Source organism: Mercurialis annua, linkage group LG7 (assembly GCF_937616625.2).
Source record: "Mercurialis annua linkage group LG7, ddMerAnnu1.2, whole genome shotgun sequence".
NCBI classification, from domain to species: Eukaryota; Viridiplantae; Streptophyta; class Magnoliopsida; order Malpighiales; family Euphorbiaceae; genus Mercurialis; species Mercurialis annua.
Genome location: NC_065576.1, coordinates 15,297,514 through 15,322,898, shown reverse-complemented (window position 1 = coordinate 15,322,898; position 25,385 = coordinate 15,297,514). Strand labels below are relative to the sequence as shown.

The 25,385-nt window shown below is 32.2% G+C and overlaps 3 protein-coding genes across 7 annotated transcripts; 2 read left to right on the top strand and 1 right to left on the bottom strand.

The window, feature by feature from the left end:
- Positions 1-394: 394 nt before the first annotated feature.
- On the top strand, positions 395-6,146 carry LOC126655241 (probable methyltransferase PMT26). 3 transcript variants are annotated; one of them, XM_050349319.2, is made up of 10 exons: positions 396-573; positions 824-1,207; positions 1,268-2,019; positions 2,105-2,254; positions 3,611-3,881; positions 4,229-4,339; positions 4,431-4,605; positions 4,910-5,182; positions 5,383-5,577; positions 5,692-6,146. In XM_050349319.2, exons 2-10 carry the CDS (start codon positions 880-882, stop codon positions 5,918-5,920), a joined length of 2,484 nt encoding a protein of 827 aa, XP_050205276.1. In that variant the 5' UTR covers positions 396-573; positions 824-879; the 3' UTR covers positions 5,921-6,146. The 3 variants fall into 3 exon arrangements, with proteins under 3 accessions (XP_050205274.1, XP_050205273.1, XP_050205276.1); XM_050349317.2 differs by having other exon boundaries at positions 395-573; positions 856-2,019; XM_050349316.2 differs by having other exon boundaries at positions 395-573; positions 824-2,019.
- A 7,565-nt stretch (positions 6,147-13,711) lies between these two features.
- LOC126657485 (uncharacterized) lies at positions 13,712-20,669 on the top strand. Of its 3 annotated transcripts, none has more exons than XR_007633345.2 (9): positions 13,712-13,981; positions 14,069-14,171; positions 14,329-14,466; positions 14,713-14,759; positions 16,840-16,924; positions 17,579-17,645; positions 19,133-19,278; positions 19,659-20,027; positions 20,187-20,669. XR_007633345.2 is itself a non-coding variant. In XM_050352181.2 (7 exons), exons 1-7 carry the CDS (start codon positions 13,802-13,804, stop codon positions 19,185-19,187), a joined length of 675 nt encoding a protein of 224 aa, XP_050208138.1. In that variant the 5' UTR covers positions 13,712-13,801; the 3' UTR covers positions 19,188-19,512. The 3 variants fall into 3 exon arrangements, 1 of the variants encoding a protein (XP_050208138.1); XR_007633344.2 differs by having other exon boundaries at positions 19,621-20,027; XM_050352181.2 differs by lacking the exons at positions 19,659-20,027; positions 20,187-20,669 and having other exon boundaries at positions 19,133-19,512.
- LOC126657486 (uncharacterized) lies at positions 19,719-20,508 on the bottom strand. Its single transcript, XM_050352183.1, has 2 exons — positions 19,988-20,508; positions 19,719-19,892 (listed from the first exon to the last, which is right to left on the bottom strand). The coding sequence occupies exons 1-2, from the start codon at positions 20,506-20,508 to the stop codon at positions 19,829-19,831; spliced, it is 585 nt and encodes a 194-aa protein (XP_050208140.1). The 3' UTR covers positions 19,719-19,828.
- Positions 20,670-25,385: the final 4,716 nt, after the last annotated feature.

Sequence of the window (25,385 nt, the reverse complement as noted above, 5' to 3'; positions counted from 1 at the left end):
TTGTCAGAATATAGGTCGGAAAGATATTTTTTATTTTTTATTTTTAAAATTATTGGAAAAGAGGGTTTGAGTGAATGTATTATAAGTTAAAGGTATTTTTGAACCTTTTATGCGGGTGGGATAGTACAAAAAGAATTGACATATGAAATTGGTTAGTATTTTTAAAAATTATGGATATTTTTGAACTTTTTTCTAGTGCCACTTCACCCACTTAACGTTCTTTATAGACGGAGGGGGTTTTTTGTTCGATTTTAGAACTGTGAGGGTTTATTTGTGTCAAAAATAAGTTAAGTGGCTGTCTTGTACTTTTGAGTAAACTTGAAGGGTTTTTTCTTTTGTACCTTTTGCCTTAAAATAAGATGAATTTTTGGTTCTATATGTGTTTGATTTGACGGTGGGCGCGTCTTTGTGTGTGTGTGGGTCTCGTCTCTCTCACACAGTATCTCACTCTTTCTTTTTGTCTTCCACTTTCAATCCATTAATTGTAGGAATAACATAACTTCATTATTTAATTTCTTCTCCTTCCTCAACCCACAAATGATGAACAATTAACATTCATACAACAATTTTAAGGTAACTCAGCTCATATACATCTGATCTAATCTCATTTTTATGCTCTTGTCTCTTTGAAATTTCAATTTCAACTGCAGATCTAAATCTATTTCATTTTTTGTCTTTTATTTCTCTAGATTATTACACCATGTTTTGATTCTTTAATGCAGCTATTCCTTTTATTTATGTCTTCTTTTTAACATTTAATTTCAGATCATAACGTTTTTTTTATTTAATCTTATATGAATTGAGTGCAATTGTAATGTGATAGGCTGTTTTTGGATTTAATCTGTGGCGGGTTAGATTTTGAACGAGTGATCGACGAAAATGGCGTTAGGAAAATATACTAGGATTGATGCGAGGAGGCAATCCACGAACTACTGCTCCACCGTCACCATTGTGGTGTTTGTGGCGCTCTGCTTGGTTGGGGTGTGGATGATGACTTCCTCGTCTGTAGTTCCTGCTCAATCTGTAGATGTGCCTCCTCAGGAGAAGATCAATGATGTTCCCCAGCAAGTGCCCGACAGCCGAGCTGAGGATGCAACGAAGGGAGACAGCAGTGCAAGTCAACCTCAGGAAGAAAATACATCTACCAATCAAGATGCACAAAAGCCGAAGCTTGAAGAGCAGCCTGAGGAGATGCCCGAAGAGAGACCTGAGGAGAAACCTGAGGAGAAGCCAGAAGAGAAACCCGGGGAGAAACCCGAGGAGAAACCTGAGGAGAAGCCAGAAGAGAAACCTGAGGAGAAGCCAGAAGAAAAACCCGAGGAGAAGCCAGATGAAGCTAACACGTCTTCTGATACTTCGAATCCAGAGGATGTGGATTCTAAGACATCAGATGGAGAAACAAACTCAGAAGCTGGGGGAACAAATTCTGGTGATACTCAAAGTGGTACAGCTGGACAAGAAGATACTGAAGAAAATACACAAGATACCAACTCTAAACCTGATTTGAAATCAGACGAGACCACTCCGACAGAGAAGCTACTTAATACTGATGATACTGACACAAAATCAGATGATAATTCTATTGAAACTAAGGATGGTAAGACGGATGAGAAGTCCGTGGATCTTATTGATGATAAGGAGTCCGAAAAAAGCACGGATGGGCAGGCTAACAACCAGAGTTCTAATGATATTTTTCCTTCTGGGGATCATTCAGAGCTTTCAAATGAAACTACCACTCAGAGTGGGGCATGGAATACTCAAGCAGCAGAGTCAAAGAACGAGAAAGAAGCTCAACAATCCTCTGATCAGCAAAATATCTACAACTGGAAGGTGTGCAATGTCACTGCTGGACCTGATTACATCCCATGTCTTGACAATTTGCAAGCAATTAGGAGTCTACGCTCTACTAAGCACTATGAGCATCGAGAGAGGCACTGTCCTGAAGAGCCTCCAACCTGCCTTGTCCAACTTCCTGAAGGCTATAAACGCCCAATTGAGTGGCCCAAAAGCAGGGAAAAGGTGTATCCAAAATTAGTTCATGCAATTGTATTTTCAGTTTGCTTTTCTTATTATCATTATCAACTGATACATTTTGTTTCTGCAGATATGGTATCATAATGTTCCTCACACAAAACTAGCTGAAATTAAAGGGCATCAAAACTGGGTGAAAGTTTCAGGCGAATTCCTCACATTTCCTGGTGGTGGGACGCAGTTTAAACATGGTGCTCTCCATTACATTGACTTTATAAATGAGGTGAAATTTGTTGAAAAAAAAATTGTTATCTATTCTCCATTCTCTTCATATCCCATATTTTTTTGAACCTTGTATCTTGTAGTTTTATTTCTGTCAACTTCTGTATGTATAAATTTCATTATTATGCAGCTTGATGCCTTTGACTCCTAGTTTCTTTCATGTTCCTGAACACATTGTTTTATACATGTTTAAAGAGATTTTGAATGTGCTACATGACGTGTCTTTTTCATTAGTTTCATCGAACTTGTATTTGGTAAAATCCGTTCGGTTTCCATTGCTTTTATTTTCTTCTGTCTGACATACATTCATTAAGCTTGTATGTGCAAGTGGTAAATCTCATTCCATTTCTGTTGCTATTTCTTTTTCTTTCTAGGCCCTTTAGATTTTTAGAATGGTATTTGACTAAGTTGCACGGAAACAGAAACGGAAACTGAAACGGAAACGGCGAAACGGATTTTTTCAAAATATAGGAAACGGAAACGTGGGGGTAACGTGTAATAGTAAAAATATAGGGGTATATTTATAAATATTAAAAGTTATAAAATTATATAATATATATAAATATATATATATAATTAAATTTTATTTATAAAAATGTATTTTCATATAAGTAAACTATTATAACAATTAATAAGATAAATTATTTGAATATCTAACAAATATAACATATCAATAAATTCCATATCTATAAAGTCTATGAGTAATTGATTAGGTTCTTTTATTTATAGGTAACCTTTTTTAGAGTTTTTTTAACTATTTAAGAATTTTTTTATATATAGGAAACGGGTTTCTTTTTAGGAAACGAGTTTCCAACTTTTAGTATTAGTAAAGGATGGGAGTACTTTAGGATGAAACTACCTGGAGTTATGGTGTAGGAACTGATGGAAAAAATGCAAAAGTAGTGTCAGAGTGAGTGTAACTTCAAGCAAGAGACAGAACTTAAATAAAGCATCAGTCTTGAAAATTTAGGTCCATAAACATAGCAAAAAAGTAGTGTGTTTGAATCTAGACCGATTAATTCAATTAGAGGAGCAATTCATACTGGATGAGTAAGGAAATTATTTATAGTTGCAGAAAAAAAATTGATTTATGAATATATTTGTAAGTCAGCATGGAGCACATACTATTTTACGTAAACAAAAGTTCCCCCTATTTTGATCCCCTCCCCAAACAGCATATGAAAAGGAAAATAGTGGGAATTGGCATTTTATTTCTAATTTCAGCATAATCAATGTCTAAGATTGAACTTCTTATTTCCTTACTGTAGTTTCTAGCCATGAGTGAGCATAATTTTTTTTATTTTTTTATTTGCCCTGCTGTTGTTTTAATCTTAATATTGAAATATCTGTCGTGCAGTCTGTGCCCGACATTGCATGGGGAAAACGCTCCCGCGTGATATTGGATGTTGGATGTGGAGTTGCTAGCTTTGGTGGCTATCTCTTTGAGAGAGATGTGCTTGCAATGTCTTTTGCTCCTAAAGATGAACATGAAGCGCAAGTCCAATTTGCTCTTGAAAGAGGAATCCCTGCTATATCTGCTGTGATGGGCACACAAAGACTTCCATTTCCAGCAAGAGTTTTTGATGCTGTCCACTGTGCAAGATGTAGAGTCCCATGGCATATCGAAGGTAGGTACCTAGCTCATTCAGGTTTTTGATTATGTAGTTTTTTATTCTTATTTTTTTTTCTTGTTCTATTCTCTTCTGCTAGATAAACTTCTAGGATGTGGTGATCTTTTTTTTTTTCAAAGATAGCTTATGACTCTTCGAGTCTCAATATGTTAGTTGTTAGTTACGGAAGTAGGATTCGTACCCTTGACCTCTTGATGCACTTGGAGACGCCTTAACCATCTAGGCTAGGCCCACACTGTTCTTTTATTCTACTTTGCATTTTCACGCTACAGAATCAATAAAGATGAATTTAAAATATAATTCGACTTTTATATATATATTCATTGAAAAATTTGTACTTGCAGGTGGTAAACTTCTTTTGGAGTTAAATCGAGTGTTGCGACCTGGCGGTTTCTTCATTTGGTCTGCTACTCCTGTTTATCAGAAGATTCCGGAAGATGTTGAAATTTGGAAAGGTAGATGCTTCGACAACCAAATCTGTAATGATATCTTAAGACACTATGATTGATCCTAACTGGGTGTATTTTTTTCTGGAACTATTTGCAGCTATGACTAAACTGACCAAAGACATGTGCTGGCAACTTGTCTCCATTACCAAGGATACAGTAAATGGTGTGGGTGTAGCGACATATAGGAAGCCTACTTCCAATGATTGCTATGAGAAAAGATCACAACAAGAGCCTCCTCTCTGTGAAGCATCTGATGATCCGAATGCTTCCTGGTAATAATAAACTTTAACCAGGAGCTTAAATCCTTTTATTTTCTGCTCTTATTTTTTATTGGTTTGGATCTGCTTTTCATAGTTTTGCTTATAAGAACCATTTCTATCTTGTGAATATCGTTCTCTTCCTTTGAACGTATGCGAAAAAGCAAATTTATGCATATGATTTAGGAAGGTTACTGAAAATCACCTTGAACTTAAATGAAGGAATGTGTTAATGCTTGTTTATATCACGAGTGATTACTACAATCCATTGATGCCCATTTACTGAAGTAAGCTGTATGTATTTTTGTATTTTGCTTAGGAATGTACCACTACAAGCATGTATGCACAAGGTCCCAGTAGATTCAGCAGAACGTGGGTCAAAGTGGCCAGAGCAATGGCCTGCCAGGTTGCAGCAAGCTCCTTATTGGATGTTGAGTTCCAAAATTGGAGTTTATGGTAAACCAGAACCGGAGGATTTTGCTGCAGACTATGAGCACTGGAAGCGAGTGGTATCTAAGTCCTATCTTAATGGACTAGGAATAAAATGGTCATCTGTGAGGAATGTCATGGACATGAGATCTATATATGGAGGGTAAGCAATTTATCCTTTCTCTTATGACTTATACTATTAACGATGAGAGCTAATTTCTCAAGCAAAACAAAGAAAATAAAACTTGTCTATTCTCCTTGCATATTTTGTTCTTTATACTGGATATTTTACTAGTCCTCTGTTACGTAGTTTTTAAGGTTCTTAAGCAAACATTAAAAATGAATTGTATTATTTACTTGCAGTTTTGCTGCCGCTCTAAAGGATATTAACGTGTGGGTCATGAATGTGGTCCCAGTAGACTCCCCAGATACTCTACCGATAATTTATGAACGTGGTCTTTTTGGAATGTATCATGATTGGTGTGAATCATTTAACACCTACCCAAGAACATATGATCTTCTCCATGCAGATCATCTCTTCTCAAAGATCATAAACAGGTATTGCCTGTAATTTGATAATTTTTGAATTTCTTGTTGCTGATATTGCCTGTAATTTGATAATCCACGGTTCAATAGCCTGTGTTCAGATGTTTGTCTTTTTGGTTCTTATAGGTGCAGTCTAGTATCTGTGGTTGTGGAGGTTGATCGGATACTTAGACCAGGTGGAAAATTAATTGTCCGGGACAATGTTGAGACAATTACCGAGCTGGAAAACATAACGAGGTCTATGAAGTGGGAGGTACGTATGACCTACTCTAAGGACAAGGAGGGATTGCTTTATGTTGAAAAATCCATGTGGCGGCCTAAAGAGTCAGAGTCGCTCGCATATGCCATTGGTTGAGCAAAATTCTGATGATTGCATCGCAACGTTGAGGCTGTGTTCCTGGTGAGATTAGGTATTCTTATTGTTCTAGTTGCTAATTGCAATTCATATTTGTTTGTTTTTACCCACATTGGAGTCAGTTTTCTTTGTAATGTCAGAGTCACCACTTTTCCATATCAAATAGTACATCCTTGAACTGTAACACAACATGAATATTTTTTTGAATGCCATAGAAAGTTTTGTATTGCTGAAGTAGTTTTAAACAAAGATAAGGGCTTGTCACATACATGCATAGCATTTGGTCTTTGTTCAACCCCTCTGAATATTGGTCATTATTTGAGTTTTCCAGATGAGAAATTTGTTAAATTTGAGTTTTATTGCTAAGGTTTGTGAGGTTACAGCAGTGGGAAAAGGAGATAAGGAAGCAAGAATAATTTCATTGAGACATATAACAAGTGTTTCTACAATCTCTTAAACCCTACCAATCATTAATTTCTTTTATTTTATGGCTAATCACTTACTCAATCAAAGTAATTTTATCCTCATTTCAAATAGTTAAAGTTGACATTTTTCTATCATAGTTAAAAGTTGTTTACATTAGTCTAAAAAAACTATGATTGGATGATCTGGATTTAAAGTACTCCCTCTTGTCTCTGTTTCGTAAAAATAGAAAAAATAGCTACTCTTTGTGAAAATAGAAAAAATAGCTACTCTTTGGAATTGATTATGTCAATATTGACTGGTTTATAGTTTTAATGTATGACTTTAAACATGACAATATTTATGTAATGGCTTTGGTTTTTGTAAACCATTAAAGAAAGGCCATTTTAGATAGATACCAAAAAAAATAAAATATTCTCAAAAATGCTATCTCACAGTTTCTTTTTGAAAAATACAATCTGTATATTTTTTTTTTGCAAAAATGACTTATTATTTTCAACAATATTTTTTTTAATCTCAGAAATACGATTTTAGTTACCTAGCGGTATACTAACACCGATGGTTAACCAACAAACAAAAATATTACAAATTCAAATCTCATTTTTGGATTTGAATTTCATATGATAATAAATAGAAGCACAAATGATAGTTATACAATAAAATGATTGTTTTTCATATGATAGTTATACAATAAAATAAAATAATTGTTTTTCATATGATAATAAATAGAAGCACAAATGTGTTATCTTCATTTTTGGTATATTTTCTTCTTCTTCTTTATGATAAAGATATATGAAATAGATAGGTTTCAGAACACGAAGATGTAAAAAATTGAAATTACTATTACTGATTTAGTTGAAGTTAATCATCCCTCCCAACTTCAACAAATTAACAAATTAAACTATCAAAATTAGCATGTATATAATTTTATCATGATTTTGCTCATTACTAACTACACAAGTCTCATTACTAATAATAGAACAAACAAGACTTGTGGGTGAACGTTAAACAACAACAAAAATATATTAAACGATACTAAATATAGCAAAATTGCAACTTTCAATTTCAATTTCAATTTTTTGTTAAAAAATGTCTATATAAACTCCCAAGTGCATGCTTATTAAATTCTCAAACAAAGAAAGCAAACGAGATGATGGGAAAGAGAGGGGTAGGGTTGTTTTGTTTGGCTATCATAGCTTTAGCTGCATTGATCAACTGTACAGAAGCCAAAGCAATTCCGAAACATCCCGGCCCTAACCCCGAAGGTGATTTATGTCGACTACCGGGAGGTATTTCGCTACCTGGCTGCCAATCTAACAACAAGGCTACGCTCACCCCGGCTTACAATCACGATCGTGGCTGCTTAAGAACCAATAGGTGCCGCGGTGGTCAAGAATAAACATCGGCACAACACTCTCTTTTACGTTGGATTTCATGTTTTCTTTCATGATATCTAACAAATCATGTTTTCAGTTTTTGTTTGATATCAAGTTTGATTCTCTATGTATTTATATCATATTCATTTGTAATTTAAAATTGTGAGAGAATCAAAATATTTTGACACAATGATCAAATTGATATTACAAAAAATAATTGATTGTAGTTGATTTCAATTTTATTCTATATTTTTGATCATGTTGTGAAATTCCAAATACAACTTTAAAAGGGGGTGTTATTTAAATAAATTTAATAAATTGATTAAATAAAGAATAGAAAGCAAGTTAGAAATTGATAAAGCAATTTTAAAGTGTCTGGGTTCAAAATCTAATTGCATCCGCTACTTAATAAAAAATTAAGATTTGTAAATTCAATAACATTTGAACAATTTACATAAAAATGGTATTTTTATAAGCTCAACATCTAACTTGCAATTTTTATAAAGCTACACTCCTAATTCACAATAAACAGTTTTTACAAGGTTTAATTAATAACTCACAACACTACTAAAATAGCTGGTTTTAGCGACGAAATTTAACAGCACTCTAAATTCATCGCTTAATTCATAATTAGTGACAGATGAGTCTGTAGCTAAATCACAGACTTTTTAATTTTTATGATAATGCAATTTTTCTATCTTTACGGGACGGATGAAGTACAAAAGTAATTTTTTTAGTTTTTTTGATTATTTATCATTATTGAGGATAATTGTTAGTATTTATCTAAACAGAAAGTCGGATAAAAAAAATATTACAAACATTAATATATATACAAAAAATAATTTAAAATGGCTATATTTTAAATTACTAACTTAAATTAAGCGTTATAAAATTCAAAATATTTCGGTCATAAAATAATTGTAGATAAGATTTAGTTTCAGTAAAAATTATATTATTAGATTTAAAGCAAACGCTAATCAATAAAATATTTTATTTATCAAGTATTTATACAAGACAATTGAATTAGTAATAGAAAAAATTTACATTCAAGGTTTAATACTCTCTGCCACTTCGTTTGGTTCTTTTTAAGAATTGCATGAATGTCGATACATGAAAAAATTTACATTCAAGGTTTAATAGTATTCACAACTCTGTGGTAAATTTAGCTCGGAAAAATAAATTTGAGCCTACGGACATGTAATTAGTTGTAGAACCTTAATTTATGTTATAAGGGGCATTGTCCCAATTTATTTTGGGCCAGCCACTAATCTGATTTGATAGACATCCCAGGATTAGATGTATGCTTAGAAGTACCTGCTACTTACGTCATACACTGGTTCAGATCAAGTATGCGGGTCTTATATGATTTATTGCTTTCCTTTATTGCTTGCATACGTGTTTACTTTCTAATACATTATTTTATGAATTGCATGAATGTCGAGATGAGAAATAACCGGATATGCCTAGTAAATAAAAATATAATCGATAGGTCAAGTAGAGTTTCAGTAAAATGTCCATGAACCCGATCTTTTTGATATGATACATGATAATCTCATAAGCGAGTTTAGTTATCTAATCGGTATGAAAAACATTTCTTAACGGAACTAGATGGCGACTACATTTTCAAACATTTCCAAATCATGAAGTCAGCCATAAGTATGGGCGAGCGACCCCCAAACCCCGCTCCGCTCACAATACTATATACTATACATATCGTTAAGTTATGTTTTAAAGGTGAATAAATATGTATGTTTAAATTATGGATTGTTTGTTATTTGTTTTAAAACGTGTTGTGTTTGTTAGTACATGAGTCATAATAAAGATACTATGTATAAGGTATATGAAACAAATACACATAATACACAACATGAATGAATAATATACAATTTATGAATACGCATAATGTATGAAAAGAACTTTCAATAATTAAGAATACAAAATTAACAGTATTTGTTCCCAAGACGGGACACATTAGCAATATATCGCCTAGTTAATATTCATATTGCATTAGTATGATTAGGTTTATACCTGCTATATGTTATTGTTGGTTTGGTCGATATACAACATAGGTTGAGTTAAGAGTCATCATACAGGTGAAGTCAACTATTTATTTTATACGACCTGTATGAGAGTGATTGGTATAACACGAATAAGGTACATCAGTTGGCTTCACTATCGATATCAGGAGTTTTTAATACATTGGTTGGCTTCGCTATCGATTTCAGGCATATAAAATACATCAATTGACTTCGCTAACGATGTCAGGTGCATATAATACATCGGTTGGTTTTACTATCGATGTGAGGATACATCAGTTGGCTTAGTTAACGAAGTTAGCTGAATAGAATGCATAGAATGGCTTTACTATCGATATCATATAGGTGAGGTTAAATAAAAGTGATCATAAGTCAATAGTCATATTATAGAAACATTTATAAATCTATCGACTTTCGAAATATTTTATATAAATATTTTCATGTTATTTGCAAAAGAGTGTTAACTAGTGAGTTCAAATGAAAAGGAGGTTTAAGAATATTTTCAAGAAACTCTAATTTACATAAAGTGATCTCACTCAGTTTTATACTCATCACATTGTCCATCTAATTTTACAACAAAGTCTAGAGTGATTTAAAAAAAGCTTTCAAAATTTATTTTCTTGAGAGTCATTTCATACGAGACATGAAATAAAATTTATATTCTAAAAGACCGTAGTAATCTTATGGTTTAATAATTATGTATAAATGTTAAAGCATTTTAACTCCAATGTTTTTTTTTAAAAATGTTTTTTTATAAATGAGGTCATATGTTTTATAAACATATTATATATGTTATGATTATATTTCAAACTAGTTATATTGAAACTATTTTTAAATGAGGTTGTAATTTGTTAATCATAATGTTTTATAAAGTAGCAAATTACAGTATTTTAAAGCCTGTTACGGGTTTCGAAACTACTACTCACATTCCCTAACACCGGTCTCTACTTGAGAAATCGGATCGTGACATCTCTTCTCTTCTTCCATGGCGAAAAACTAAAACTGAGGTGTGTTTCACGCTCACCGCACCAAATGATAACTTTCAAAATGTATAGGTCTCTGACCGAGCACCTGAATATGAAACAAAGTCAGAAGGAACCAGGCTGGAGTCTGGAAACAACTCCAATAAACTAGCATATTGACTGAGAGATTAACAAGTAAAATTAAGTTTTTAAAGATACGAAATTAAGCTCTGGCTAATGCCGGAGACGAGGATTTTATAGCCCTTGGTGAAAAGATAACCGTTGATCGTGGGTTACCCATGTTCGGCAGAAATCACGGAGTGATGTGATCCTTCAATCAGACGTCCCAATAGGTGAATACGACACTCGCCTTTCTTTTGTCTGGGCTCGCGTAATCCTTCACGTGGCTCGCGTAGGAGTGTGCAAGAATCCTGGATATCTTCAAAATCGAATTGAAAATCGGACCGAAAATATCCATGACCGGAAAAATACCTGTTGACCATTGACTTTCTCCGAACCGAACCGTACCGAAATTGTTTTTTTGGTACGGTTTTGAATTTTAGATAAATAACCGTACCGAGAACCTTACAGAACAGAAGTACCGAACTTATAACATAAGAACAAAAATTATATATATATATATATATATATATATATATATATATAATTCTATTTTTAATTTGATAATTATTTTCATATTACCTTTTTTTTAGGAATATTTGTATTGCCTTTGAATTACTATACTTTAAAACTATTTTATAAAATTAAATAATATATATTAGAAATATTAGTCTATATATAAATTTACATAAAAATATAATTATTTATTTATTTCAATAAAAATTATATGAATTTGTCAAGAATTTAATAATTATTAAAAATATTTTTTTAAAATTGATATCAACAATTTAGTATATATTTATATTTCTCTATTATTGGCCACAATTACACAATTTTAATAAAAATGATATACTCCCTCGTCTCAATAGAGTTGTCAACTTTGAGAAATTTTTTTGTCCCAAAATTCTTGTCCACTTTCAAAAAGTAACTAATTTTTACACTCAGTTTTCCTATATTACCCCTATTTAAAATCCACTAATGAGTAAATTGAAAGGTACCCTATATTAAAAAGGAGTATGACAAAAAAAGTAAGAAATTTTTACAAAACCTCTGAACAATAATTGCTTGTCTTAAACTGTGTGATAAAAGCTAGGGCTTTTTATATAAAATACTATTTTTTCTCCAACATTTACTTTTTTACCATCTCTTCTAAATCTTTACATTTCATACCAACTTTCTTTTCTTTTATACTACTTTTTGAAAAAAAAACTTTACTTTTTAGATTAACTCCCATTTTCTAACATTTTTTTTCATCATTTTTTTTCACAATTATATTCCTGCATTTAATATTTATCACATATTTTAATTTTAATTTTTTTTAATTTTTTTGATTTTTTGGATTTTGACTTTTTTTTATTGTTGATGTTTTTCGCCAGTTTTAATATCAATATGAAATCAACACGAAATCAACATATGTAATAAACTAACTAATTTAAATTTTTCAATCTTTTTTTACACTAATTTTTATTTTTTTTAAATTTTTTCAATTTCTTTTATTTTATTTCACATATAATGTATCCTTTTTCGTTAATGATAAAATCAACTAAATATCAATATAATATCAACACAATATCAACATAAGATCAACATTGTAACATTGCATATCATTATTTTCTTCTTCACCAATACTAAAATCAACAAAAATCAACACAATATCAACACTGTAACATTATAATAATTCAACTTCATTATTTGTCTTCTTTCCCGATACTATCATATCATTATATAGTCTCAATTTAATTTAATTTAATTTTTTAGTTTATTTCACAGACAATATTATCTTATTTGCCAAAGTTAAAAAAAAAACGGTTGATATCAACATAATATCAACACAAAATCAACATAAAATCTACAACACTGTGACATTACAATAATTCAGCAATCAATCATCATTAACAAATCGTTCTGCAGAATATAAAAAAACGCAGAAACACAAGAAAAATGCAGAAATAACAGAATTTTATTCCATAAAATCGCAAAATTATTCTACATAACATGAAATGAGTATTAAAAATACTCTTTATAAATGTTTAATGGTGAAAAAACCGTAAAAAATTAACAAATTACAAATCTAAAAATGAAAAAATTAACAAAAAATTCCAGATCTGAAATCAAAACGATAAAAGAAAGATGACAGCGAGACGAAGACGGAACGACGGAACGGCGGAGGTGGAAAATGGAAGAGAAACGATGAAAATGGAACGACGGAGGCGGATTGATGCGAAAAACAAAAGGTGAGTTGAGAGAGAGAAATGAGAGAGAAATTTGAGGAGAGAGAAAATTATTTGGTTTATGAGGTTCTGACTTGGAGCAGTATATATATGATGTCCGTAAAAAAGTAATAATATTCAGCGTTCATGGTAGTTTTCATATTGAAAACTGTGATCCGTATAAAAGTTATATTTTTACAAAAGATATATGTTTATGTAAAAAGCCCTAAAAGCTAAGTGGACAACTCTATTAGGACGAAGGGAGTAGTTTTTGTCTTGAGATGATAAGAGTATCCTAATCAAATAACCAAAAATTTAATATTAAATCGAATGAAAACATAAATATTGTGCTTTTTATTTTATTAACGATTATTTATTTGTGATAGTTTGAAATATAAAATCAATGCAATGAATTAATAGCTAATTAATTTAAAGAGTGAAAATAATATATTACATAATATTAGAGACCAAGTTATAAATAAAATAATATCCTCGGTTCTAATGATATCCGTATCGAATCCTTCTGCACGGAACCGTACCGAAAAATAAAATCTCCGAACCAAATCTATTATTGGTACCGATTCGGAGATTCAATTTTTGCCCGGATAACCCCGAAGCATGCTCACTCCGACTGGTCGGTAACAAGACATAAATTCAATAGTAATAAAACTTAAAAAAACATAGTTTAAATTTTTGTGGAAGTTTGGAGGGATAAAATGAACATATTTGTTGTTGATGAAAATAAGAAGTGAGAATGGGATTTGAAGAGTTTAAAGCAATCTACGCACAACCAAAAGTCGAGTGCTCATCGTCAGATTACCCATTCTTGATGCATATATTCGCTCCCGATGACTCTCATCTCCAAATTTGCGCTACTGATTTCCACTCCAATACTTTCGCCGCTGTTAAATCACTTGAGCAGCTCGACGACATGGTCACTTCCCTTTCTCAAGATTTCTAATGCTGTTTTTTTCTTTCAATATTTGTCTGTATAAAAAAAAAACTAAATTTTGTTATGCAGAGGGATAGTATTGGAATTGGGGGCTCCTGGTCTGAGTTTATTGACTACCTTGTAGCTTCTCTTCAATCTGAGGATCTTAAGCTTATGCTCCACAACCCTGGCGGTAACTCATTATCTCTTTCTTTTACAATGTGCTCTCAATTTCGAAAATTCTATGTTTTTTTTTACTTATTTTGCATAATTTTGATTATGGAATAGTAATGGGTGAATTAATAGAGTATGAATAATAGGAAACAATCCGTTCGTGTTGTGTTCTGTAGGTGTAGCATCTGCTAAATTAGTGGCTCAGAAATCTAAAGGAATGCCTCTCATTTCTGTTTCTCTCCCAAAACTTACGGATTCCGCTGCAAATGATGCTATAGCTCGTTTATCTTTCGCCCTCTTCAACACACTCAAAGGTTGTCTTTTTTTTCCTTCTTTCTCAATAATTACTTTTCAGAGTTATTTATGTGATTCATATTTTAAAAGGGTTTAGCTCTCTTTAATGATTCAGCATCTGTGAGATTACACTCGCGCTTGCTTGCTCATCTCGTCTTTTACTATTAAGATTTCACTTTAGGCAGATTATAATATACTTGTTAGTTATAACTTATAAATGAAAAAAATATAGTAATTGTAAGTTGTTTCTTTGGTTCTGTCTTCAGGTAACGAATGTGCATCAATGTTGACAAAAGTGGTATCAGTTGAAAAGGTATGCTTCCTGTTTAATTAAACAACCATATGGTTTTATTTTCAACTCATTTTGGATCTTTAATGCAAAAACAAGTTTTCTTCTCGTTTTTGGTTGGCGACACATTTTTTTTAGAATCCAGTGAGTGATATCTGAAGAACAAATTGGATCCTCACGTCTCACAAGGAACATGCTCATTTTTTTATCTATAGATGAAAGCTTACATTAGTAAATCTATTGTTGGTTACTGTTAGGTACAGACTGAGAATATTTAAGTATAGTTTTGGTATTAGAATGATGAAAACCAAATGTAAATTACACCAATATAATAGTTAAGAAATTGAGAACATAGAAAAATCAATGGTAGCAACTTCAAAATCTCTAATACAAATATGCACTTGACTTGTCTCTCTCCATTTTGTCTTTTTAGTGATAAATGATTTCAGCTTGTTCATGGTCCAAGTTGTGTTTAACTTAATATTTCATAATTACCAATGACTACCTCTCATTTCTCTCTTATCAACCTCTCCCATTCAATCATACTCCCCTTTGACACCAAATAGAAGCCCCAATAGGCAGCAAGAGGAAATTGTTGCTTAAAAATACTCCCTAATTAAATTCTTCAACCCTTAATCAACCATACAATCAAATTATAAAGAATAGGGAAGAAGTAGAAGATAAATGAAAGAGATAAGGGCTGGAGAACTTACGCGGGGATTATATTTTAGTGGTCTAGAGCAAATTCTCTCCTACATCTTAAGCAACCACTTGAGATTTCACTCGTCTAAGTGAGTGTTTTGGAAAGTTCACACACAATTTGAGTTTCTCTAGGATTAACTCAAACCAAAAGGATTTTCAAGGCTCACTTACAATATTTATAAGTGTTTTCAAAAGTCAAGCTCAAGACTCGTATTAAAACCCTATCCCTTTGTGTTTTCAAGGCTCGCACAAAGAATCATTTCCTTATGTTTTCTAGGCTCTTAACACAATATTCTTACGACAAGTGAAATATTAATAGTATTCTTTCAATCAATTCTTCTTTTGTTGTCGCATCACAATCTTTTGTTATCAATTTTTTTCCGTATATAAACACTAAATACTCATTAGTAATTTATACTGGTCATTAAAACAATTCCATTTCATAGAATTTGGATTATGAAACCTTGAGGTCTATAAGAAGCAATTTTTGGCTTTGAAAAGTAAGCAAAAGTTAATATATTCATCTATTTAGTATAAAGCTTCAAGCAAGTTCAAATAGTAAAGATAGATAGCTTTAATGCTTTAACTAGTTGAATGTAAATCTGGAAGGACTTGCCTCCATGAGCTTTATGATGGGCTGGGATTTGAAATTAAAAATTTACTGACATATCTGCCTAATTAATTACTTATAACTGTTAAGCTATGATATTACCGGTGCAGAGAAGTAAGAATGGTATAGAGAGAGGACAACTAGTTTCAAGAAGGATAACAAGAGATAGTAATAAAAATCAGCAATTAAACATATATGGGATTGCCATCCATGAGTGGATCTTTCCTAATAAATTCATTAATACATGTCAAAGAAAATAACTTGATTTGGTAGATATTCTAGATATATGGATTCTTTTACTGTTCTATTATGATTTAAGAAAGAGTTCCTTAGAAGTATTTATTTTTTTAAACACGAAGAAAAAATTTATTGATTCTAAACGAGATGATCTCCTCATAGATGTAAAAGCTGTTATTTGCTTAAATGAGAAGGAGATTGTATCGAGAACTTATCTGATTAATGGAATTTGTTGAAATCATCATGGGTTTCGAAATTTCTTTTTTGTTGTCAGTGCCATCAGCCATGTCCAGGACCTACTTGATCACTTTAGGAACTTTCAACATGATCTTGTTTTATGAAGGACTTAATTACCAATGGTTACTTCCATTTTTGGTCAGTGTTTAGATGACAGGTTTTATCAACTTGTGTTTAACATCTATATTTCATTCCAAAAGTTATAAAAATGTTAAAATGATTTTTTTTTATAATGATCCAATGAGCTGTCATATATGAGTTTGTTGGCTGCAATATGATCCTCCATAACCTCTTTTGACTGAAACTTATGTTTCACAGGATGCTAGTATCCAGAGCCAAGCGGAAAAGAGGCAAAAGTCAGGAAAGATGAACTCTTCAGACAATGGATCACAAAATCCCCCAGGTATGCTCCCTTTTATTTTAATTGTTCTAGTTTTACTGTATATGTTTGCTTTACTCATTATGATGTATACAGCCTTGATATGTCTGTTGGACTAAGTGTATCTGTTGCTGTGCATATAATACCAGTTTGATAGATGAAGTTTTTCAAAATGAAATGAAAAACGATCATTCACGGCATTTGAACAATAATTAGCTTCTAACCTTTTATATAAAGGTTATTTGCACCATAGAGAACCCTTGGAAAATTTAAATTAGGAACAAAAGTTTTCTAAAACGTGGTAAAAAGTGCGACTTGAAAAGAGTAATGTGCTGAAATTATATCTGTATCTTACGAGTATATCATGGTTTGCAGATGTTGACAACAATAAACAATGTGCTGTTCTAGTAATCTGTGATCATAAACTGTGCCTCTCACTGTAGAGTTGTACTTAGAAATGCCATCATCTTATTTAATGAAATACAGTCTAGTCATATTCTTCTTAATTCATTTTAACTAGTTGGGAGTGTAATTACCTCAGCAATCTGGCAGCAATTTATTTGCAGAGTTTGCTCTGTTTCCTATCCGCTGATAGTTAGAATTTTGCTGTTAAAAGTTAAGAGTAATTTTTTCAATGGAAAGTATGTAACACTTTGCTAACCTATTGTAAAAAAACAGACAAGCGATCAGCTCAAGATCCAACATCAAAGAAAGTTACTAACCGTGTTGTACCCGCATACCGCAGGTATTTTTGTTCAACATTTTAATCTCTACGACCTATTACTTCTCATATTAACTTCTTATTTAAGAGTTATGTGTTTTGTGAGTTTTCAGTTCTTAAATCACAACCTTGCAGAGCATGCATATATACTGTTGACATCTTTATCATTAGTGTTAAAATAAAGTTCAATCAAGCTAGTGTGGGTGTAGTGGAGAATGAGTGCATATGCATGTAGCTTTTCCCCAGAGCCTGTGTTTCTACGCCTCTAATCCCCTAAACTATTTACTGTTGAAACAACTTTACTTGTTGGACATTCTCCGCCCTCAATATTTTTCATCTTTTCTGCTCAAAAGGGTTAAAAGAATAAAGAGAAGAAAAATGAAATTTCATGAGAAGGGATTATAAACCTTCCAAGTAAAAATAAAAATCCTATTGTTGAGACCCCAAACCCACAAGTCATCTCAAAGTCAAACGTGTTACATCCCTGGACATGTTTTTTAGACAAACTCTTTTCAATGCCTTCTATTTTGATGCTTACAAAGAGTAAAACTTATGACAATAACTTGATGGAGAGTGTTCGTAATGCAGAGAAACTCTCGCCATTATGTAACTGAAATAAAATTAGCTATTTGGTAAAGTTGGCGACTAGCTAGCTTAATTTTTTTCTAAATGATTATGGATGAAAAAGAGTAAATTAATGATTAAAGTATTCAATTAGTCACATTTGATATGTGTTGGCAGTATGAGGATCCCGAGTCTTAATGGCTAAAAAAAACCTTATTTTCTTTATCCATTGATCTGGAGTGTTGGACATTGGGCGTTTTGACTTTAAAGAGAGAAAGTAAACCTTAAAATCATAATCTTGAAAACTGAGGCTCTACAAACACAAGGGAAGATTTGGAGATCTTATTACTGCCCAAAGCCTCTCACCGCACAAGTATGTGCGGGCAGTATATATCAGTATCTCATGTTAGTCGGGTAATATTTCAGCACTAAAATGGATGTACCTCTTATCAAATGTTTTATAGCAGGACAAAAGTAAGGGGCGCGTTCATGCTCATAGTTGTCAAATCGAGATTCGAATCGACAATCGAAATGCTTGATTAGTAAACCGAAAATCGATCATTGAATCATAAGATTCAGTCCAAATTTTTAGCATCAGTTAAAAAAATATATGCTTGCATAAATTATAAATGAAATTTCATATATTCCTAGAATGTGGAAGGAGCCGATTTAAAGAGGATGAAAACAACAAAATTATTTAGAGTTAATATTGTTCAAATCTGGCCCCCCTCTCTAGTGATAACAAAAAATGTTAGGTTAGTAGTTAGGCCACAAAATGTACATTTTCGTAGGTTTGAACTGTAACAAAAAAAATTGCTTGATCAACTTCATACTTCTGAAGAACCTTGTAAAGATGATCATACTATCAAATATTTTAGAGTCAGAAAAATTACATTTCAAGTAATATTTCAGTCAATAGATTTACCTCTTATTTAATGTTTGGCCAGGGCAAAAGTAAGAGGCGCGTTACTGCAGGACACCGAGGATGACAAAGATAACTAGAACCTGAGCTGTTAGTTTATGTTATCATATTTCACTCACATATCTGGAAGGAGCCAATTTAAAGAGAACGAAAACAACAAAATTATTTTGGGTTAGTATTGTTCAAACCTGCGAGTTCCAGATTCGAACTGCCCCTCAGTCTTTTGTACTAAAAAAAAGTTAGGTCAATAGTTGGGCCACAAAATGTACATACTTTTAGGTTCCTAGGTTTGAAATATAATATTTTTTTTCTCTATCAGTTGATAAATTTCATTCCTCCGAACAAGATTGTATAGATAAGCTTTTTATCAAAATTCAAAGTGATATAAACATGTATGGACGGGAATAGCTGCGATTCTTTCCCTTTTGTGTGTTTGCCTCTTGTTTTCTTGCAATTTTTTTGACGGAAAACAGATTGAACATGGAATATAGCAATATACTTGTGATGATACAGGAAGGCATTAGTCATTATGCATTAGGGATATCTTACAGGACAATTAATGGTGTCAAATGGAGATTCAGAAGTTTGTGGATGCTGTCTGCAAAATAATCTGTATCAAAACTCTAGCAAGGGAAGTTGTTTTATTTTTTTTACAAGCTAGTAAGGAAAGTTAAAACACAAAAGTTCAAAAGTCTTGTTGGTAATGTAATTTTATGCCTGTTCAGAAATTGGGTCCACTCTGTCTTCTCTTGGTTCTGAAGATAGGCCAGCAAGCGGGGAAGAAACTGCAAAAGTCGACGAGACGAGAGAAGTTTTAATGAGAACATGGCATAATCGAATAAAAGCAGAAAAATAAATTCGTAAAAGTTGATGAAAATACCAGCTTGAACTGCTGCTGCTTCTGCTGCTTCTTTGATCAGGTACTACCTTTGATCCTTTTAATCTTGATTTGCAGAAAAGCGAAGTGGGAATAAAGAGCTTGATCATTAAAGTTTCCTTTTCCATACTTGCATTTCTCGACATCTGACCTGACTTGCCGCTTCTCTTCGACTTTTGAGTCTTGTGTTTCTTCATTTCAGTCGTGCTAGTTTTATTCTCTTCAAGATCAACAATGTCCTTGAGCGAGAGCTCATAACCGCACTCTGGCATATCACAAATTCTCTCCATCAGCTCTTTCCTCGCTTCCCGTAGCCGAGATCTAGATATGTTATTACTATAATCATGATTTTGAGGTAGTAGAGGGTACGCCTCGTTTCTACATCTACTCGTGTTCCATAACCGCAGCGATTTATCATCAAACTCTTGCTCAAAACGCTCTCCGCACTCCGACTCACTGCCCCAGAAATTGAATTCTCCATCTCCCTTGCTATCATTTTCATGGGTGGGATTCAAAGAAAACATGTTTGTAATTAGAGGGAATTCAAGAAATTATTTTCGTTTTGCTTCTTGGAAGACAAACAGCCTTTTGTCATTTTGTATACACGTCATGAAGAGCAACTCAAAAGTCACTGCCGTCTTATATGGGGTGACAAGTAAATGGTCAAATTAATCTTCTTCAAACCTTTCTTGAGAATTTTTTTGTTGGTGACACTCTACTGGATCTCGAAATTCAATATTATTATCAAAATCTGGAATATAGACCGCCCGCAAGCCCACATACCTGGTAATTCTGGACTATAATGGCCAGTAACCACTCCATATTAAGAAAGGGCGTAATCGGAATTCGAACCCGCGACCTTTGGCGCCTAAATGGCTGAGGCTCAGACTACTAAACCAAACCCGTGCAAGCGTTTCTTGAGAATTTTGCTTCCTATATTTTCTCATTTTCTTTTCGTTGAATTTCAAGCACTAGCCATTTTTAGTTATATTCTTTGCTCATTATTCCATAATGGACATGTTTATAGTTTTCTTCTTCATTGCATCCGACTTGGGTTTTATACACTGATGCATGTTTATAGTGACTTCACGGCACTGTATGTGAATTCCTCAAATACAATAAATATTATGAATCGGAGGGAGTAATTGTTAAGAATGATAATAGGCCTAATTATTTAAAAAAACCCCACTTTATAATATTTTTTCGTTTATACCATGACCTAGGAAAAAGTTCATTTGTACCTTTTTTTTGATTTTTCATTTTCAACTCTACCCTAAAGCACTAAATTGAACTTTTTTTATTTAGAAAAAGTTTAAAATAATCGTTCATTTTTTTTAACTTATTTGTATTTTTTCAAATAAAAAAAAGATGATATAATCCTTCTATTTAATTATTTTTAATGTTTTCATCCTTTAATTAATTAAATTGCCAAAAAATAAAATTTTGGGGTACAATTGAAAACGAAAAATTAAAAAAAGGTACAAATGAATTTTTTCCTAGGTCAGGGTATAAACGAAAAATTGTTTGAAGGTGGGGTTTTTTTAAATAATTAGGCCTAATTATTACATAGTGATCCATATTTTAGTATAGTGTTTTTCGCATTATACTAAATGTGTTCCTTGAGTCAAGTCAATGAAGGGACGAATATATTGTGTGTTTGACTGAACCATTCAGAGTACCCAAAACTTTATTGTAATCGCCTTCTAGAATTTAAATATCCAACGGCTGTCATTGGCAAGGGAATATAGACTATGAATGAAATAATGAACAATGAACAATGATTGTTATTTAGAAACAGTTAATAAAAAATTTATAGATCTGAAAACAAAAAAAAAAGAAAAAGAACTATGATTTTTTTGCCTCAAAATTTGATCATATGTCGTTAAAAAATTTCTTAAAATCGCTAAAAATTTATGCTATCTATTTTTTCTTTCGGCAATAAACTCCAATTCAAATCTAAAAAAAAGCACGGAAATAAAAGAACGGCAGCGGTGCAGAGATGATGAAGTGGCAGGGGAGCGGCACTAAAATTTGATGACGGGCGGCGACCATGAAAAAAATAGAGAACATGGGACGGAAGAAGATGAAGTGGTGTTGAGGGAGGAAGAGGAGAGAATAAAAGAGGAGAGGGAAATTTAAATGAGTTGATGAGTGTTTTTGATTTTATGTGTGTACTTATAGTGTAGTATAAAAGAAATAATTATTTCTGTGTACCGTATTTTAAGAATGAAAAAGTTGAGCCCGTATAAAAGATAATTCAATCTGAATGTTTGTTATTTGGGTAAAAGTCTATAAAAAAACACATAGCTTTGTTATATTAGATTGAGGAATTTTCACAAAATATCTTATTTATATATTTATTTGTTTTTAATACCTCGATTTTGAATTTTAATGTTTTTACTCCTATTCTGTAATGTTTTTGTGCCTACCTCAATTAAGGCTTTTTTTATTTGTGAAAATACTCCAATTTGAAAAATTTCGCACACTTTCTCTTTTTCCCTCTTTTTTCTCTCTTTACTTTTCTGATTTCTTTCTCTCTCCTACGGTTTCTTCTCTGATTCTCCCTCCCCGACGGTTTCTTCTTCTCTCCCTCCCCGACGGTTTCTTCTTCCCTATCCAGTCCTCGACGGTTTTCTGCGAACTCCTCTTTATAAATCGCTCGTTATTTCAATCATCCATTGCAACTGACATTAATTATAGGTATTTTCCGATTTTTCTAATTTTGTTTGTACGTTGTCTATTCTATTTCGGTTTCAAGTATTCTATTTTTTGATTTTGATCTTATTTTGTTTTATGTATTGTGTTCTTAATTCTAGGTATTTTCTGGTTTTTCTAATTTCTTTTCATGTTGTCTATTTTGTTTTTTTATTATTAGATTTTGAAAAATGGTTAATACAAGGTCTGATGATATTGACAAGAGTTTAAATGAGATTGCGGCTCAAGCGAAGAAGCCTCAAACTCCTGTTGTTAAGCCTGTTAGCGAGGAAAAACAAAAACAGAAAGTTAAGTCTCATGTAAAGAAAAAACAGAAAGTTAGTGTTAAATATGCTGCTGTTGTAGTGAAGAACGTTAAGAATGTTACTGGTAAAAAAAAGGTTATGGTTGTTTCAGAAGAATCCGATAACGAACTTTATTCAGATACCGGAAAAAATGTCCATCATAGAAGACCAAATCGAAGACGTTTATTTGCTCATAAAGATGTTCCTTCAAGTAATGATAAGGTAACTAACTGTTTTTATTATGATATTTCTTATTTTTCTATATTGATATTATTGTTTTAAATTGGGGGTAATATCATAAAAATTCACGAACTTTACACGTTTTCTTATTTTAATCACGCACTTTAAATTTTCTCATTTTCATGCACGAACTACCACTTTTTCTCAAATTCATGCACGGTGCTGAGGTGTCACGGCTTCATTGGCGTAATTTGCTGAGGTGGAGGTCATTTTACACCAATGAATGAGTGTCACCTCAGCACCGTGTATGAATTTGGGAAAAAGTGGTAGTTCGTATAGGAAAATGAGAAAATTTGAACTTCGTGATTAAAATGAGAATACGTGTAAAGTTCGTGATTTTTTTTGACATCAACCCTTTAAATTATCATTAGATGATTTTAAAACTGTTTGAAATTATATGAATATATTTGCAACGATATGAAACTGTTTGCAACTGTATTATCCTGATTTAGCAATTGTTTGAAGCTGTCCTAGAAACAGGATAACATGTATCAGCAACTATATGGATTTATATATTAACTTTGTGTAATTATTTTGCATCAGATTTTAATATATTTGAAATTTGATTTTTGTTATTAAATTCCTTTTTATGTTAATTGTTGTTAGTTTGTGGTTTTTGAATACTTATAATTGCCATTATACTGTTGTCAACTGTATTTGAAACTGTTTAAATTTTTAATTGAAACTGTTTTATCAACCTTAAATGATATAATTGCTATTTATGTATTCTTATTTATTATTGTAAATTGTTTTGTAATTATGTTTTATTTTTAATTTTCAAAATTTTGACTTTGTGGCTGATCCAAGTAAGCACTTTTTTGGAAAGGTCAATATTCCATATTCATTTTCAGTTTGTTCGAATATTAGGAGAATTCTATCGAATGATCAGTTTGTCAAGCTTAAGGATAGTTGCCTTGGTATCTTTTTTGATTTTGATTCCGTGCTTATGCAACATCAGTTGCTATATTTTTTGATGTTAAGGGAGGTTTAATTTTCGGATGATAAAGAGTTGTGGTTCAATATTTGTAGTAAGAATATAAGATTTAGTATGTATGAGTTTGTTATTCTTATTGGATTGCGTTGTTTTGGGGATGAATCTGAGTATGCTGAATTCAGTCATTGTAGTAGGTTTTATGATAAATATTTCAAAGATGAATCAAAGGTTAGTAGAAGCGTTATTGAGAAAAAGCTTATGTCTCGTTGTTGGGAAAATGATAATGATGACGCTGTGAAGTTTGCTAAGATATATTTGATTCAGTGTCTTCTATTATCTACTCATTCTGAAACTAGAGTTGAGTTGAAACTTGTACATTTGATTGTATGTGAGAGATTTGATGAATTTCCCTGGGATAGATATATATTTGAAAAAACAGCAGGTGCTTTAAAGCATAAGCTAGTTGGTATGAATTCAGAGGCTTACCAAAAGGATGGTTATTTTTATAGATTAAGCGGATTTTCATATATTATTCAGATATGGTTTTATGAGTGCTTGGTTCGTGTACCCGACTTTCTTGTCAAGTTAACCAAACCTAAATCGTCTCCTTGTATGTTACGTTGGAAACCAAATGACGTGTCAGATTTAAAGGATGTGGACTACAAACTTTTCAAAGATAACATGATGAATGCAATTATTCTGATATCATATTCATTTTATTTTAAATATATGTTGTATTTGTATACTTTTTAAAGCTTTTAATTAGTAGTTGCAAAGGGTTGCAACACCAGTTGCAAAGGTTTGCAATAACAGTTGCAAAGCATTGCAAACTGTTTCATTTCTATGAAGAACATACAAGTTACTGAAGAGGAAGTATTGAATTTAGATTTTGGTGGGTTAGGTCCTCAACTTGATGAGAATGAATTAGGTTTTAATGACTCGATTGCTGCGGAAAATGTTATTGGCAAGGAGAATGTCGATGGGGATGGTGGTGTTCCTGTTCATAATCTTGTGCATTCATTATGTTCATAGTTTTTTAAAGACATTAAAGCTGATATTGTTGGCGATTTGGAGGCGTATGTGGACTAAAAATTTGAAGTTTTTAAGAAAGATATTTCATCGCTTGAGAAAAGAGTTGATTTAATTGAAAATTTAAAGTTTCAAACGGAGGATGATGAGAAAACTGAAACTGACCATGATACGATGTTTTTGTTGAAAAAGGTATATT

Bases quoted from the DNA above. Each gene is read 5' to 3' on its own strand.
- LOC126655241 (XM_050349317.2), top strand. From the start codon at position 880: ATGGCGTTAGGAAAATATACTAGGATTGATGCGAGGAGGCAATCCACG. The intron at 4,606-4,909 runs GTAATAATAAAC...TATTTTGCTTAG, and splicing joins GATGATCCGAATGCTTCCTG to GAATGTACCACTACAAGCAT. The intron at 5,578-5,691 runs GTATTGCCTGTA...TGGTTCTTATAG, and splicing joins TTCTCAAAGATCATAAACAG to GTGCAGTCTAGTATCTGTGG.
- LOC126657486 (XM_050352183.1), bottom strand. From the start codon at position 20,508: ATGTTTTCTTTGAATCCCACCCATGAAAATGATAGCAAGGGAGATGGA. The intron at 19,893-19,987 runs GTATTTTCATCA...CGACTTTTGCAG, and splicing joins AGCAGCAGCAGTTCAAGCTG to TTTCTTCCCCGCTTGCTGGC.
- LOC126657485 (XM_050352181.2), top strand. From the start codon at position 13,802: ATGGGATTTGAAGAGTTTAAAGCAATCTACGCACAACCAAAAGTCGAG. The intron at 14,172-14,328 runs GTAACTCATTAT...TGTGTTCTGTAG, and splicing joins TATGCTCCACAACCCTGGCG to GTGTAGCATCTGCTAAATTA. The intron at 14,467-14,712 runs GTTGTCTTTTTT...TTCTGTCTTCAG, and splicing joins CCTCTTCAACACACTCAAAG to GTAACGAATGTGCATCAATG.